At 40.3% G+C, this 15709-nt stretch overlaps 1 protein-coding gene across 5 annotated transcripts in view; it reads left to right on the plus strand.

Moving 5' to 3' along the window:
- Nucleotides 1-15709, plus strand: part of NSD3 (nuclear receptor binding SET domain protein 3) — a 99779-nt gene that overhangs the window by 53652 nt on the left and 30418 nt on the right. For 4 of the 5 annotated variants that reach the window (XM_070364326.1, XM_070364327.1, XM_070364328.1 and 1 more), the window contains exons 7-12: nt 1209-1335; nt 5827-5927; nt 8232-8277; nt 11269-11399; nt 12004-12132; nt 12944-13070. In XM_070364326.1, the coding sequence (XP_070220427.1) occupies nt 1209-1335; nt 5827-5927; nt 8232-8277; nt 11269-11399; nt 12004-12132; nt 12944-13070 (661 nt within the window). Of the gene's footprint in view, nt 1-1208; nt 1336-5826; nt 5928-8231; nt 8278-9187; nt 10847-11268; nt 11400-12003; nt 12133-12943; nt 13071-15709 lie in introns of those variants that run through there. The other variant, XM_005893858.2, reaches the window with a different exon arrangement.

Here is a 15709-nt window from a genome sequence, read left to right on the forward strand (position 1 = left end):
TATTCAATTTAGTGACTCCTCATGGTTGTGTGGGGTTCCCTTGTGGCTCAGTAATGAACCGCCTGCCAATGCAGGAGGTGCATGTTTGATCCCTGGGTCGAGAAGACCCCCTGGAGAAGGAAATGGCACCCCACTCCAGTATTCTTGCCTGGAAAATCCCATGGACAGAGGAGCCTGGTGGGCTGCAGTCCATGGGGTTGCAAAAGAGTCGAACATGACTTAGCAACTGAGCTCACATGCATGGATGTGTACAAGTTTTGAAGAATTCTGTGGTTATTTCTTAACAGTGTCACATGCTCATTAAAATAAATAAATATAGGGGCGCCTCATCAGTGATAAATTTTCCCCAGGTGTAAATGTCCTCTGTTAACCTGTTTCTGCCTACAGAGTCAACTAATTTCACTAAGGTGAAGCTCCATGGAAAAACTTAAGTTATAGTCCCCATTTGGTTCTGTGAACAGCTTTGACTAGCAAATAAATCCTTTGCGTGCTTTTTGAATGTGAATTGGCTTCATTCTTGGAGCTGGTTTTTATCTGCTTTGGGATGCACAAGTCAAACTTGGTCACCCCCCTCCAAAGAGTGCTATTTAAATGAAATTTGAGGTAAAACTGACATTTTAAAAATGAAGGCTTTAAAAATACATATACTATATTTATTAATCACTCTTTTATTTCACTGCATTAAAAAATACCTAAAATGAGACAGAACTGAAATTGGACTTCTGTCTGCTCCAAATTGTTTATTGGGTGCACAGTTTGGTCATACTGTGATCTAAGGAGAGTCTTGTCTTTCAAAGACACATTGGCATTTTTATCCATGTAGTAGAGTACTTTACCACATAAAAATGCCTACAGTTCTCTTACTGCGATGTGGGTAAAGGAAGAGACCATTCAGACCAGAAAATGTTTTGGTTTTGACAGAAGAATAGGTAGTACAGGTTTTTTTTTTTTAGTGATATTTGTCATCTGGGCTTAACAAATAGTTTTTTTTTTTTCCCCCAATAATCTCATCATACATTTTAGAATACAACCTGATGACTTAATAAAATTGTTCTGATAATGGCAAGGATAATAAAGTAACTGCAATCAAAAACCGTATAAAATCCAAGCACATTATGATGGTCTTAAGCCATCTTTATAAGCCAGCAGTGCCATTTGTCTGGTAATCACCTGTTTGTTTGTTTTTTTTTAATTTGCCTTATTTAAAGGGAATTGGTAACAAAACAGAAATAAGTGTCAGGGGACAAGACAGACTTATAATTTCTACACCAAACCAGAGGAATGAAAAGGCAACTCAGAATATGTCGTCTCCTGAAGCAACATCTGGTTCTGCAGGTGGGTATGAGTATAGAGTACACAGACCCATTTGAGGTCTTGGTTCTGCTGGATGATCACATGGCAACTGTGTTCCTAGGAAACCTTCATTATCAGAATCAAGTTATATTTTTAAAAAATCAAATTATAAAGGCAATTATTTCAATAGAGAATGGTTTAGGGACCAAAGAGCTTTATTGATAGTAACAGTGATGGTTATTTTTCCTATAGGAATTTAAATAATAGGATTCTATGATGAAAAGAGCATAGTTATAAAATCTATACATATCTGACTTAGATGCATCATTTGATGATCTGTCTGTGTGAAAATAACAGCTTTAGTTTTTCCGGCAGTATTAATACACACTTCTGTTTCCTCCTTTATCCCCTGTGGAACTCAAATTGGTGGATGCCCACGCTTTTTCCATTTCCCTTAGGTGTGCTAGATATCGGTAGCTGAGGGTCTCGGGCCTAACTCTCTTATTAGAATCTTCTCTGATTAACAAATAGCTTGAATTGAAAACCAAGATACATTAGTGTAACTCAAAGGAGAAATGCCTATATTCAGTAAGATTGTGCCTTTGGAGTAGGCAAAGACTGACTTGTAACTTAAATTGAGTGTCTGGTTGGTTTGGTTTATATAACAGTATTACTGCTGCATACAGCTGTCAAGAAAAGAAATAGATATCAACTAACTTGATCATTTGAAATCTTAGAAGAAAGGAGTATGTTTCACTTTGTTCTTTATTTATTTTTTTTTTAATTTTTTTGGAGTATAGTTGCTTTAAAACAGTGTTGTGTTATTTTCTACTGTATAGCAGAGTGAACCAGCTATACATATACATATATCCTCTCCCTTTCGGACTTCCTTCCCTGTTCTTTTGAAATTTTTTTGGAGTCTAAGAAGTGACCAAATAATTGTCCAAAAGGATTAAAGTCTTGAGACCTGAGGTCGTAATCTTAGATCAATAATAATTCAGGGAAACCTGTAATTGAGGGACACTAAGAGATAAATGTTTTTGTAAGGGAAATTTTGAGTTAAAATTCTTCTTACAAAAGTTAAATAAAAACAAACATTATTCAGGAAAGAACTTGGGCTACTTTTCTTTTGAAAAAAAGTGACAGGCCTGCAGGATGGGACGAGATGGTGGCGTATTCGTAGTGGGGCGGAGTAAATAGGAAGCCTTCATCCGGCAATGAGTTGGGAGAGGAGGCTGCATTCAAGGGGAGAGTGGCCAAGTCCAGAACCGAACTTGCATCTTGTGTCGTTTCAGAGTCCTGTACAAAAAGTGAAATTACAATGTTGAAGCAATGAATAATGGACTTAGAAGATCCTGCATTAATTAGCCATAGTTGAATGCTTTTGTTACCTTCTTAGATGCCGCGAGACGGTTGGCCTCAGTGCTTTTTAGTTAGGTCCAGGTTTTGTCATCTTTCTTTACACTGAACGGGTGGTAATTTGTCTGAATGTCAGCATGATACTTACACTAGGAGGATCAGTAAACATCCATTTTTCTCTGAACTAGGGAGAAAGTAAATTCTGCATAGAATACTAGATTGATCTTCAATATTAAACTTTGACTTTTAATGGAGCTTGGTGTTTTCTTCCCCTCAGCTACTGAACATTTTATCTTCATGTTGTCCTTTCCATTTAAGTTCTCCTGTGAATTTTCTTCTTTCCTTTTTTTATTTTTTTAAGCTGTGGAAGGTTGTAATTCTTTTTTAAAAAATAATTTTATTTGTTGGCTGTGCTGGGGCTTCATTGCTGCGCAGCTCTTCTCTAGTGGTAGAGAGCAGAGGCTGTTCTCTACTTGTGGTGCACAAGCTTCCTGTTGCGGTGGCTTCTCTTGTTGCAGGGCATGGGCTCGAGGGCACGTGGATTCGAGGGCACGTAGTTGAGGCTCCAGGCTCTAGAGCACAGGCTTAGTAGTTGTGGTGCAGGGACTTACTTGCGCTGAAGCATGTGGGACCTTCCCGGATCAGGGATCAAACCCGCGTCTCCTGCACTGGCAGGTGGATTCTTTACCACTGAGCCACCATGGAAAGTCCAGTTATTATTCTTTATATCGAGAAGAAGTTCAGTTTCTTCCCTAGGCAGACATATGTAAGTAGATTGTAAATGATTTTTGTGATCTTACTTTAGAGATGAGCAGTCTAAAGCTTTGACCTTGGTTTAAATTTGGTTGCCAGCTGTAGCTGATAAGCATATTTTGCCTCCTTAAATGACCATTTTGCTCCTTGTGAAAAAACTTCTGTGGTTGAAAAGTCAGAAAAGAGACCTGGTCTCCCTTCAGAAACTGATTGCATCATCATCATCTCAGTTGGTGTTAACTACTCATGGAGAATTCTCAGGCTTTTTCTCAGTAAATTTAGGCGCTACCTAGAATGTGTGGCTCTGCTTCTTTTCTGTGGTTTGAGGAATCATATTTGCATTTGTACAAGATCTCTATGCTATTTTCCAAATCCAGAGATGCTCACTTCTTATCCCTTAGAACATAAACAGAATACTTTTTCATTGTTTAGGGTTTTTTTTTTTTTTTTTTTTTTTTTCATTTTTGAGGTTTTGTTGGGTTTTTTTTTTTTTGGCTGTGCCACATGTCATGCGTGATCTTAGCTCCCTGACCAGGGATCCAACCCGTGTCCCCTGCAGTGGAAGCACGGAGTCCTAACCATTGGACCACTAGGGAATTCCCATTTTTAGTATTTTTATTTTATCTAAATTTTATTTATTTTTATTTTTGGCTGAGCTGGGTCTTCTTTGCTGCACCTGGGCTTTCTCTGGTTGTCATGAGCGGGGGCTACTCTGCAGTTACAGTGCGTGGACTTCTCATTGCAGCGGCTTCTCTTTTGGCTGCAGGCTCCAGGCACGCAGGCTTCCGTAGTTTTGCAGCTTGCGGGGTCTAGAGCACAGGCTCCGTACTTGGGGCACATGGGCTTAGTTGCTCAGCAGCATCTGGGATCTTCCCTGGACCAAAGGATCAAACCAGTGTCTGCCTGCATTGCAAGGCAGATCCTTAACCACTGGGCCACCAGGGAAGTCCAATGTTGTTTTTAAACATAGTAGAGTTTATATGTTCCTTGGGTAGCTTTCAGAATAATTTGAAGGAGTCACCACATTGCCTTATCTTTATAAGATAATAGATCAAATATCATTTGCCCTTGATGGAACAATTATATGTTGTCATCCTCAAAATAAGCAAAGATTTTTGTTTGTTTGTTTGTCTTATGCAGTTCTAGTTTCATTTTCCTCTTTCCTGGTAGGTACTTGAGTATTGATAACTAAACCGAAATATGGATCTCTGGAATACTCAGGTGTCTGTGAGGGTGGGATGCCTCTTGTTTTAGTTGATGTTTCCATCAGTGTAAAGAGAAGAGTGAGAGTAAAGGACACATTCATTTTGTGACTTCTGTGCTAGAAATTAATTAAGCACAGCTCAGAAACAATACGTTATTGTCAAACTGCCTGCTCCTGCCCCTGAAAAAGTAATGGGATCCTTCTTTGGGCTTTCGACAAAGGTGATGAGAGCTGTTTCCCCGTAGACAAGACTAATGAAGCCAAGAGGTATACAGGTGATGTGAACCCTGTATTGAGGTAGCTTCTGCAAGGTGGTTATCATCTAGTGAGGACTGCTCAGGTGGGCCAAGTGCTGAGAAGACAGAGAACAGCTGCGCTGAAAGCGTTCTTCCTGCTTTGGGTCACAGAATGAACCATTCTGGGATCCATTCCTGACTTAGTGTTTTCTCACACTGTGGCCTTAAATGTCAGTTTTATCCTTTCCAAAACGGGGTCGCAGAGTTGGATACGACTGAGGGACTGAACTGAAATAATGTGTTTTATTGCAAAGACTCTTACTGTTTAAAAACCTTCTTAGTTTCTTTTTTTCACTATTTAATATTAACAGGCTTGAAAATTTTTTCAGTGAGTTTTCCATGACTATTTTTAAAGGATTCTAGTCCCTTGATAGTCAAATTAATGATTCATTATTCGTCACATTTTTGTGTTTTTCCTCCTTTTTTCTCTTTGGTTGTTAGTAATATAACAATAGTACATCCAGCAGCCAGCCCTGTTAAGCATTTTAAAGGTAGAATTAATTTATTTGTTAATGCAAAATACATAGTACTGAATAAATTTTGAACCATTACTTCCTAGTGTCAACTGAGAATGCAGTCGTTTTCATACATTCCCGCCATCCCTTCATTCCTTCACTTATTATTGCCTACGAGTGTTGATCGTCTATTTTAGTTTGACTGTATAATTTTTAGAAACTTAATTCCTCTTTATTTGTATAGTTTAGCGTCTTTCATGAATCCTAGTCTCAACTTATCAGCCTTTACAATTTAACCTACAGTTTTCTGTGTACTCCCAAGTGTTTTAATAGTTTTTAATGATTTGTAATTACAAGACCAAAGGTAATGGATGAGAAAAGCAGGGAATTTGGTCAGATCTTAATTATTTAAATGTCAAGGCATCCTCGAGTGAGTTTTTATTTGCTTGTTTAAATTATCTTTTAGGCTCAGTAGAAAAGAAGCAGCAGAGAAGATCAATTAGAACTCGTTCTGAATCGGAGAAATCCACTGAGGTTGTGCCAAAGAAGAAGATCAAAAAGGAGCAGGTTGGCTTTCTACCTGTAGAGAGTTAAAGCCTTTTTTTGTAAATGTTGTGGCTTATGTTGGTACCTTAAAAGAAGGCGAGACCTCCCCAACACTGGATTTCCCTTCTGGACTATCTCATGCTTCTGCCCTGATGAATTCCAGTACCCAGTTCTAAGACAGCATCCCTGTGATTCTGCTTCAAGCATTTTCACAGAAAACAGTCAGGCTTCAGGAGATGGGAAACCAGTGGTCCAAGACTTTTAAAAATTCCTCTCATTTATTTTGAATTTTCTGTTATGAGCAAAATGATTTCATGTTTTCATGATTTTTATTTGGAACCATCTCTCAGTCCCCCCCCCCTTTTTTTTAATTTTAATTTTTGACCTAAGCTGCTAGTATGTGTTAATTTTATTTTTAAACAAATCAAATTAACCGTAAGAGTTTTATTTAAGAAACATAATCATAGATGATCTGGTTTTTCTGCTGATATCACAGATTTTTTTGGAATGTTGTTTTCCCAGTAGAATGACACTCACCTGTTATTGGGTTATCAGATACACACTATTTAAAAAGGGAGGGGCATGTTGACTGAAGGGTATTAAGCCAGTGTAATCATTGTAGTAATAGGCATACTAAGTTACATTTTCAAAGAAATTTTTAGAAACCATTACTCCTTTAACTTAAGCTCACAGTCAGAATTTCTCTTCATTGTTTAAAAAGATATTCATTTTTACAGACCAGACGGCTGCTATTAAACAAAAAGAATTGTGAATAGTATTAGTTCCAATAAGCTTTCTATTTTTAAAACCACTCAAATACATTTAGAAGAATGTGGAGTTTTCTATTTAAATGACTTCCTTCAGAATTTTAAACTTCCAAACTTGAGGTGATTTTGTGGGTGCGTCATGGTATCAGCAAGCATGTAAAACAATTTTTTCAGAAATAGTTTAATACAAATTTAAATAGTATACTAATCTGATGTTCTTTTATCATCATTAGCTTTCATACTTAGGAAATTATATTCCAATAAATCTTTCTAAGCTCTTGCAGGTCTACAGTATTCCTTACCAAAATGAAGTTGCGACTTTGCCAGCTGGTTCTCCAGTTCAGTCTGTGACCAGCCAGACTAAAATTAATAAGGAGAATGAGTACCAAAACCGGGACAGATTGTTAATGCACTGTGTTTAGTTAGTAGCAGAACAATACCAGTGATTATTCAGAAGATTTTATATTTGTATCGCCAATTGTATCTTGTAAAAGCTCTTCTGTTGTATGCTTTTTTCTACCTGTTGTAAAAAATAAAAAATAAAAATTTTTTTAAAAAAGCTTAAAATAATCCTTAAATATTTACAAACTGTGTTGCAACATGCATATTTCACCACATCTCAAAGAAAACTAAAATTCAGTTTGTAGCTTAAGCAGGAACTCCTCCAAAGAGCATCCTTCCTTCAATTCCAATGGTTCAGCCCTCCAGTTACCACGCATTTTACATATCCTTTGGCAGAGTAACTTCTGATCTTGCTGTCCTAATGTAGGATCAAGACATTGTTCATAAGACACTCAAGAAAGCGCTTTTGCAATGTCGCAAATTTAAGTTTGTACTAGCAGCAGAAGTATTGAGCTTCCAGCTGTATGGAGCCCATAGCACTCTCTACAGAGAGAGTCCTGGTCCCCAGCAACTGAGATGCCAGTGCAGGTGCGGAGGGTCTTTAAAGTGGTTGTGAGTTGCATTAACCTGAGTATCATAGTGGGACTTCCCTGGTGGCTCAGACGGTAAAGCCTCTGTCTACAATGCGGGAGACCCAGGTTTGAGTCCTGGGTTGGGAAGATCCCCTGGAGAAGGAAATGGCAATCCACTCCAGTACTATTGCCTGGAAAATCCCATGGACAGAGGAGCCTATCATAGTAAGTAAAAGAGGAGTATCATAGTAAGTAAAAAATTACCCTAAACCTCTTTGGGGTGGGTGGAGCTTACAGCAACCCTGGGGCTGCTTGTACAAACAACCCCTCTCCTGCCTCCCAGATGCAGAGGAAAGCATCTGGGTTGTCTTCAGGCACCGAGGAAGCAGTGGGAGAGGGCTGCCCGAGCGCATGTGGCTGAGTGTGGTCCCTTGGCGCCCAGCACAGGCAGCTCGGACTGAAACCCTCCCTGACCCTGAGACAGCTTTACCCAGAAAACGGGACCATGTCCAGATTTCAGATACATTCATTGCTCATCATGACTTAAATTGATGGCCATATTATTCCCACCACCCCCACTCTGTTAATTTAGCAGAAGGAAAGAAAAATTCCCTACTCATGCTGTATTTTTCTGTCCAAAACAGGTTGAAACAGTTCCTCAGGCTACAGTGAAGACTGGATTACAAAAAGGTGAGTTATTTATAATGTTGCTCTGCATTTTCCTCAATTAAAACCAATTTTAAAGAATTCTTCGTACTTCATGTATTTTTGTGTGTCTCTGTAAATCATTGTTGTCGCTCTTGAGTCAATGATTTGTGTGAAACTGAAGCATTCCCCTGTGTTTGTGTGTGTGTGCGTGTGCGCGCGCCTGCCTGCGTGTGTGTCTCTTAGAGTTGATCTTACTCTGTGCCTCCATGTGAAAAGTCTTGTTCGTTTTGGTAAATTGGAGAACACCACGTAGGCTTAATACCTGTTTCCAGCTTTTCTCCTTAAGATTCTGGGGTTTCACTGGTTTATAAACTAGGGATGTGACGAATCCACTTTTTTGGTATCGACTGAATACCGAATAGTAGCTATGGCAATGGTTGGCAAACCTGGACAATGACAAATCAGACGAGACCACCTGATTGAAAAAAAAAAAACTTGCCACGTTTATTTTTTACAGTGCTGTAAAATCTTTTTTTTTGTAAATTAAAATGATTCATAGCCTACTTATGGCCATTATTTGCTGATCTTATGCAGAATCTATTTGAGATATGCACAAAGTTTAAGAAACCTTAAACTTAAGTCTGTACTTTCTGTGTGCAATTTGACTGCAGTACAAACTCCATAGCATTGATTCGTGCGTTTTTTGGTGAGATCAGACTGTATTTAATGCCTGTAGTTTACTCTGGGCAAATTGCATTATTAAAAAAAAAAAAAAACACCAGCCTCTCTGCATTCTCGGGGAGAAGTCTGCAGCGATGGTCTCCGTGGAGATCCTCAGCAGAACTGAACAGCCTCTCGGAGGGAACACTGCTTGGCGGAGCTCCAAGAAAAGACATCGCGATCGCTGCGAGATTAGGAGGCCTGATTGCGTTGTGTTTCCACCATTCCACAGGGTCGGCGGACCGGGGCGTGCAGGGCTCTGTCAGATTCAGTGACAGCTCCGTCTCCGCAGCGATTGAGGAAACTGTGGACTGAGATTCCTGTACAATTTCATCCCAGAAACTCCAGACTTGTAGTCTCCATGCAAGATTTCTTTGTCGGCGGCTCGATAAAACAGTTTCTTTGTTTTCGATTTTGATTTTGCCAATCATCACTATTGGCGTTTTCCTGCCTGGTTTCTTCTTCAAGACTCTGAACAATTGCTTTAACATTCAAATGATTTTTTTTTTTTTTTGGTCTGAGCTGGATGGGTACAGCTTAAATCATGGGTCCAGCCTAAAAAAACCATCGTTTAACTTACACTGATCAATTTCAACATGGACTGTTTTTGGGGTTTTTTTTTTGTTTTTTGTTTTTTTCGGTTTTACGTTTTTAAATAAAGCATCATTAATGCACATCGCAGGGTTTTGCCAAACAGCCCAAACTGTATACATTACAATCATTAAAAGCTCTTATTTTTTTTAACATTAGTGCCGTTATCATGGAGAACAGCGTGGTGGCTGCCTGTGGGCAGTCTGTCCTTTTTCTAGCATTTTCAGAAACTCATCGGAAATGGCGGTACCTGTGTTTCCCTCCGAAAGCCTCTCAGTACAGCACTCCTGTTCCTCTGTTAAAACTCCTTGTTAATCCAGTGATCTTTTAGGCCAAGGAAATATGTTGTGGTGGTGTTCTGGGTCCATACACCAACAATGAAGGAGATAGATGTGTGTACTTGTGGTTTTTTTTTAAATCAGCGTTAACACGGGCAGGCACCCTCACTTTATAGATGTAAGGAAACCCTCAGTTGAAAACCTTGTAGGATGGGATGTGATGACGAGGTTCCGGTTAACCTGAGCAGTCTCACGAGGTCCACATCCTCCACCACAGACCGTGGCCACACACCAAGTACTGCTCCCTGCCCAGCCTTTGCGGATCGTCACGGCCCTCAGGAGACCTGTTCCTCCTGGGTCTCTTCTGGACTGCACACCTCCACCATAGCTTGCTGGGCTGATCTAAGATGTCTGTCTGTTGTATGGAAATTTTGGGGGAAAAAAAAAAATGTCCCAAACACAAAACTGTGGGTTGAAATATTAAGCGTCTCCTTGATTCCTTTGGTATCCACCGTGGCTGATCCACACGTTCCACCGTGGCTGTTTCTGTATAGCCTATTCTGCATTAGCCTGAGAGATTGTTGCTTTGTAACTTTTTGCACTATTGTTTTGGCCGGATTTGTATTACACACAGTTTAAAAAAAAAAATTCCACACTATTCTCTGCCTTTTTTTTTTTTTTTCATACTTATTCCTTCCCGCACCAATTCCACACAGAGGCCTCTCATCCAGCTGTTCGTGATTTGGCTGCACTTGAACATTGATTGTCTGTTTACAGCCCTCAGCACTGTGTTGCCTAGATGGCATGACGTATGTCGCGGTGCTGCAGCACTTGTAATGGTCACAGTAACTGCCCTTCACCGAGGAAGTCTCAGATGAACAATTGTGAACATCCAGGATTTATCTGGGGTGGGGGGCAATAATCATCTGAAATGCAAAATTTGGGGGAAAATGGCACTATCCGTGTACGAATCGAATACAAATCAAAGATTTGTCACATCCCTAATAAAAAACAAGAAGGAGGTGTCTCTGCAACCGTATTTGTAAGCTGCACAGTGTGTTGGGTTTTATGTCTTCCCTCCCCCTGCCCCGCCAAATTGAACTGCTCTTTGCATTGCTCCAAATCGATCCGCTGTCCTGCAGTTCTCACCGAGATGGTGTTTAGGTCGGAACTTGGGCTCTGTGCCAGAAAATAGCTTTAGTGCAGGAGCTCGGAATTAAATGTTTTCAAAGAGCGGTTGTAAATTACATCACTCACCATCAGGAAGGTCAGAAGCTTATGAAGTTTTGACTCGTGACTTCAGTGTTACAAAGAGAGCTATGCTTTTTTTTTTTTCTCACACTACAGATGAGTTTGGGGAAAGAAAATATTCTCCCACAAGAAAAAATTAAAACAACAAATGTTAAGCACTATTTTAGGATTAATTTCGGTGTGTTGTATTAAGGTGCCAGCGAGATTTCAGATTCCTGTAAACCTCTAAAGAAAAGGAGCCGCGCCTCAACCGACGTAGAAATGGCTGGTTCCACGTACAGAGACACGTCTGACTCCGATTCCAGAGGGCTGAGTGACCTGCAGGTAAGTTTATGTCCCAGAGCCTGGGCGCAGTGCCGTCTTGCTTTGCCAAACCAAGTAACCAAGTAATGCTTTGCCTGGCTCTTTTTTTTTGGCGAGAATGGGGAATTGGGGAAAAAAAATACGGGTAGTAAAGAAACCATTTTGGTTATTTCGTAACTTAGGAGTCTCTTAACTTTGCTGATCTCTTACATCAGAGGGCTCCAACCTCCGGGATCTAAGACCTGATGACCCGAGGTGGAGCTGATGTAGTAATAAGAGAAATCAAACGCACAACAAATGTAATGCACTTGAATCATCCCGAAACCAACCCCCCTGCCCCGCACCCCCAGTCCATGGAAAAGTTGTCTTCCATGAAACCTGTCCCTGGTGTCAAAAAGGTTGGGGACTGTGGTTTTACATAACAGAAGCGTAGTTTTTTGTTTTGTTTTGTTTTTCATTTTAACAGTTTCTGTCAAAACAGCAGACATCTGGTATCCAGGGGTTTTAGAAAGAAAGAAGAGGTTGTGGGAAGGTTTATTTGAGCAAGGCTTACTAGGATTTTCACAGCACCTAATTTTGAGGAGATTTTTGTTTTTCTTAAAAGCCTGTTCCGTTTTCCACGCAGGCAGGCTTTGGAAAGCAAGTTGATAGCCCTTCAGCTACTGCAGAGGCAGACGTTTCTGATGTGCAGTCCGTGGATTCCAGTTTGTCACGAAGAGGCACTGGAATGAGCAGGAAGGACACTGTGTGTCAGGTAGGCAAGGGACCTGTCCTGCAGCCTGAAACAGTTGCCGTGACGTCCTGCCAGTAGAACGCTTCTATCCTGTCAGAGAGGGTAGTATATTTCTTTGAAAAAAAAAAATTGTATTCCTTTATTTGGCTTCATTGGGTCTTCCTTACAGTATGTGGGATGTAGTTCCCTAGTTAGGGATCGAACCTAGGCCCCCTGCATGGGGAGCAAGGAGTCTTAGCCCCTGGACCACCAGGGAAGTCCCAGAGAGGATAGTGTCTTTCTGACTTGGAATATTACTTTAAAGCTACAGACCTCAAAGCCACTTCTGGCTCTTTTCTTCCCTTTCGGAGTTGGAATACTTACTATTCACATGGAACTGTGGGTCCTCGCTGGGATGTTGTTGCTTAGTTGCTAAGTCATGTCTGACTCTTTTGCCACCTTGTAGACTATATAGCCCACCAGGCTCCCCTGTCCATGGGATTCTCCAGGCAAGAATACTGGAGTGGGCCCCTTTCTGAAAAATACTGCTTTGTGCAGTGAAGCAAAGTTGAAGTCTGTGGATTCCAAAGAAGGAATCATCAAAGATCGAGTATAACTTTTAAACTTTATACATATTGGGTGCAGGGAAGAGTTTGCTAGTTCAGTGGTTCTCAAAGTGAGGGCGAAGGGCTAGCCGCACAAGCACCATCAGGATACTTACTGCAAATTCTCAGGCCCAACCCAGACCCACTGAATCAGAAACCGTGGACCAGCAAGCTTGTCTTCACAGGCCCTCTAGTGGTCCCGACACCTGATACAGCTTGAGAACTGTTGGTTTTCTGCCTTGTTACAGATCTGTGAAAGCTCTGGTGACTCTCTGATTCCCTGTGAGGGAGAGTGCTGCAAACACTTCCACCTGGAGTGCCTGGGCTTGTCATCACCCCCTGATGGGAAGTTCGTCTGTGTCGAGTGTAAAACTGGTGAGCATCCCTATTCTGGTAGATACGGGCAGCGGGTCAGGGTATGCAGGGCCTCTGTCTCCTCTGAGTGTACAGAGGTTACATCAACCTCTGACTGTGATGGTTACATCACAAACTGTAACCATGGGGAGCTGTATTTTTAGTGGAAAGATGGAGGGGCCAGAAATTGGTTTGGGGGTGGGTGTTACCATTTATTTCTTTTACTCCATATGTAGGCTTCCACCAATCAAAATAATTTATGGAGAAAGAAATAGATAAGTTTTTATTTCTTCTGCGTCATAGCCTCGCTTCTAGGTAAAGTCATGGAAAGCAGGATGTTACCAATAATGTAAGTGAAGAGTCACCTGGTTGTGAGATGGCCTGGTAGTGCTTCTAGGAACCTGTTTGTATGTTTTTGTGGGCTTTATCTCAGTTTTGCTGTGAGGAACTATGAGCCAGTTGGATGTCAAGTATTTATGATATGCTGACCTTACCATTGATACTTTATTATTTTCCTACTCTTTCTCCCCTTTATTTGGATTCTCATAGATACTTATTTTATACTTTTTTACTTGTGTGCCTCCAAAAATCTTTTGTATATTCCAAATTCCATTAGAACAGTAACTTTGTTTTTAACCAAACACTTCCTAAATGCCAGCTGCTCTTAATACTCGGCATTTTATCTTCTTATCTTGTTTGATCCTCATTACATTATGAGATCACTACTATTATTATGTCCATTTTACAGAGTGTGAAACTGAGGTTCAGAGCGTTTGGTTCCCAGCCTTGCCCAGAGTCACAGACGTACAGGGTGAAGCTGGGGTTCTGGCCCAGGAGGCAGAGCTTGACCCCAGAGTCCTTGCTCTTTCCCACTGCCTTCTGCCACCTTGACCCAGTAGACGGGGATCATGTATCATATATCCTGACCACACCCATACACCCTTACTTATATACACAGGCAAAACCTAAGCTACAGAAGGTGTTTTAAAGAAATAACTTATATTTTTCCCTACGTAAGGTATCATTTTATTGATCACATTTAGACTCTGCAGAAGAACTTTTGGACAGTTTGCCAGCTGACAGCCTCAGAGTCAGATCATCTACACATTGTTTTATTTGGCCTTCAGAATGAGTTCTGGACGTGTAAACACACAACAAGCACGTACTCTTGGTTCCCCACCTTCCCTACCATGCCCCTTTTCTGAAACTCTGTCACTGAGTCGTTGATGTGCCTGTAGTTTAAATTAAGCTTTCAAATTTTCAGCCTGTAGTTTAAATTACTGATGGGAAGGACCATGTATCTCAGTATTAAAACACTCTTAGGGCTTCTCTTCTAACTCTAGAATCCAGCAGAAATCTGCCAACAAATGTTAGATGTAATCTAATTTGGTACACATCTGCTAGAAAATTTAAGAAGGAAATTTGCTTTAAAAACAATTTAAGTAAAACAAAGTTAGAGGACTCATACTTCCTGATTTCAGAATTTACTACAAAGCTACAGTAATTAAAACAGTGTAGTACTGGCATAAAGACATAAACCAATGAAATAGATTAGGGAGCCCAGAAATAAACTCACATATATGGTCAAATGATTTTTTAACAAGGGTGCAAACACTAGTCAATAGTGTTTTCAATAAATGGTGCTGGGAAAATTGGATCCACATTCATTGAACTTGAACCCTTACCCTATGCCATATATATATGTGTGTGTGTGTGTGTGTGTGTGTGTATATATATACACATACACATATAAATTCAAAGTGATCAAAGACCAGAACATAAGAGCTAAAAGTATAAAACTCATAGGTGAAAATACCAGAAATAAATAAATAATCCAATTCAAAATTGAGCAGACATTTCTCCAAAGTAATAACACAAATGGCCGGTAAGACATGAGAAAATGTTCATTTTCATTACAAACATCATTAGTAATTCAGGAAATGCAAAAGTAACTTTTTTAAATTGCTTTTGATACATTTTTTTATCACATGAAAATCAGTTGGATACCAATGTGGTACACTGCCAACATATTAGGAATATAAACTCAGATTCTTTAGGAAGTTTTTTAATTTGTTTGTTTATCAAAAGATAAACAAACACATTATATGTAAAAAGTATCACAGGATACATGCCTGATAAGTTCTTATACTTCCACTTTCTATTGTTTAAGACAAATGTGACTTCTGGATAGAAAACATTTTCATTGGCCCTTTTGAATAAAATGTGTAACAGGCAGTTTTACTTGTTACTTTCTTATTCTAAGAAGACCATAGTTTTAGGAAGACCATGTCCTACTGGGACTTCCCTGGTAGCTTAGTTGGTAAAGAATCCACCTGCAATGCATGAGACCCAATTTGATTCCTGGGTCAAGAAAATCCCCTGGAGAAGGGATAGGCTACTCCAATATTCTTGGGCTTCCGTTGTAGCTCAGCTGGTAAAGAATCTGCCTGCAAAGTGGGAGACCTAGATTTGATTCCTGAGTTGGGAAGATCCCCTGGAGAAGGGAAAGGCTACCCCCTCCAGTATTCTGGCCCGGAGAATTCCATGGACTGTATAGGCCATGGGGTCGCAAAGAGTCGGACATGACTGAGTGACTTTCCCATGCCCTAGTGAGGAGGGAGAGCAGTGGAATCATCCCCATGCTAGAGCCTTAAGCCTGA

The sequence above is a fragment of the Bos mutus genome, chromosome 27 (genome assembly GCF_027580195.1).
Source record: "Bos mutus isolate GX-2022 chromosome 27, NWIPB_WYAK_1.1, whole genome shotgun sequence".
Taxonomy (NCBI): Eukaryota; Metazoa; Chordata; class Mammalia; order Artiodactyla; family Bovidae; genus Bos; species Bos mutus.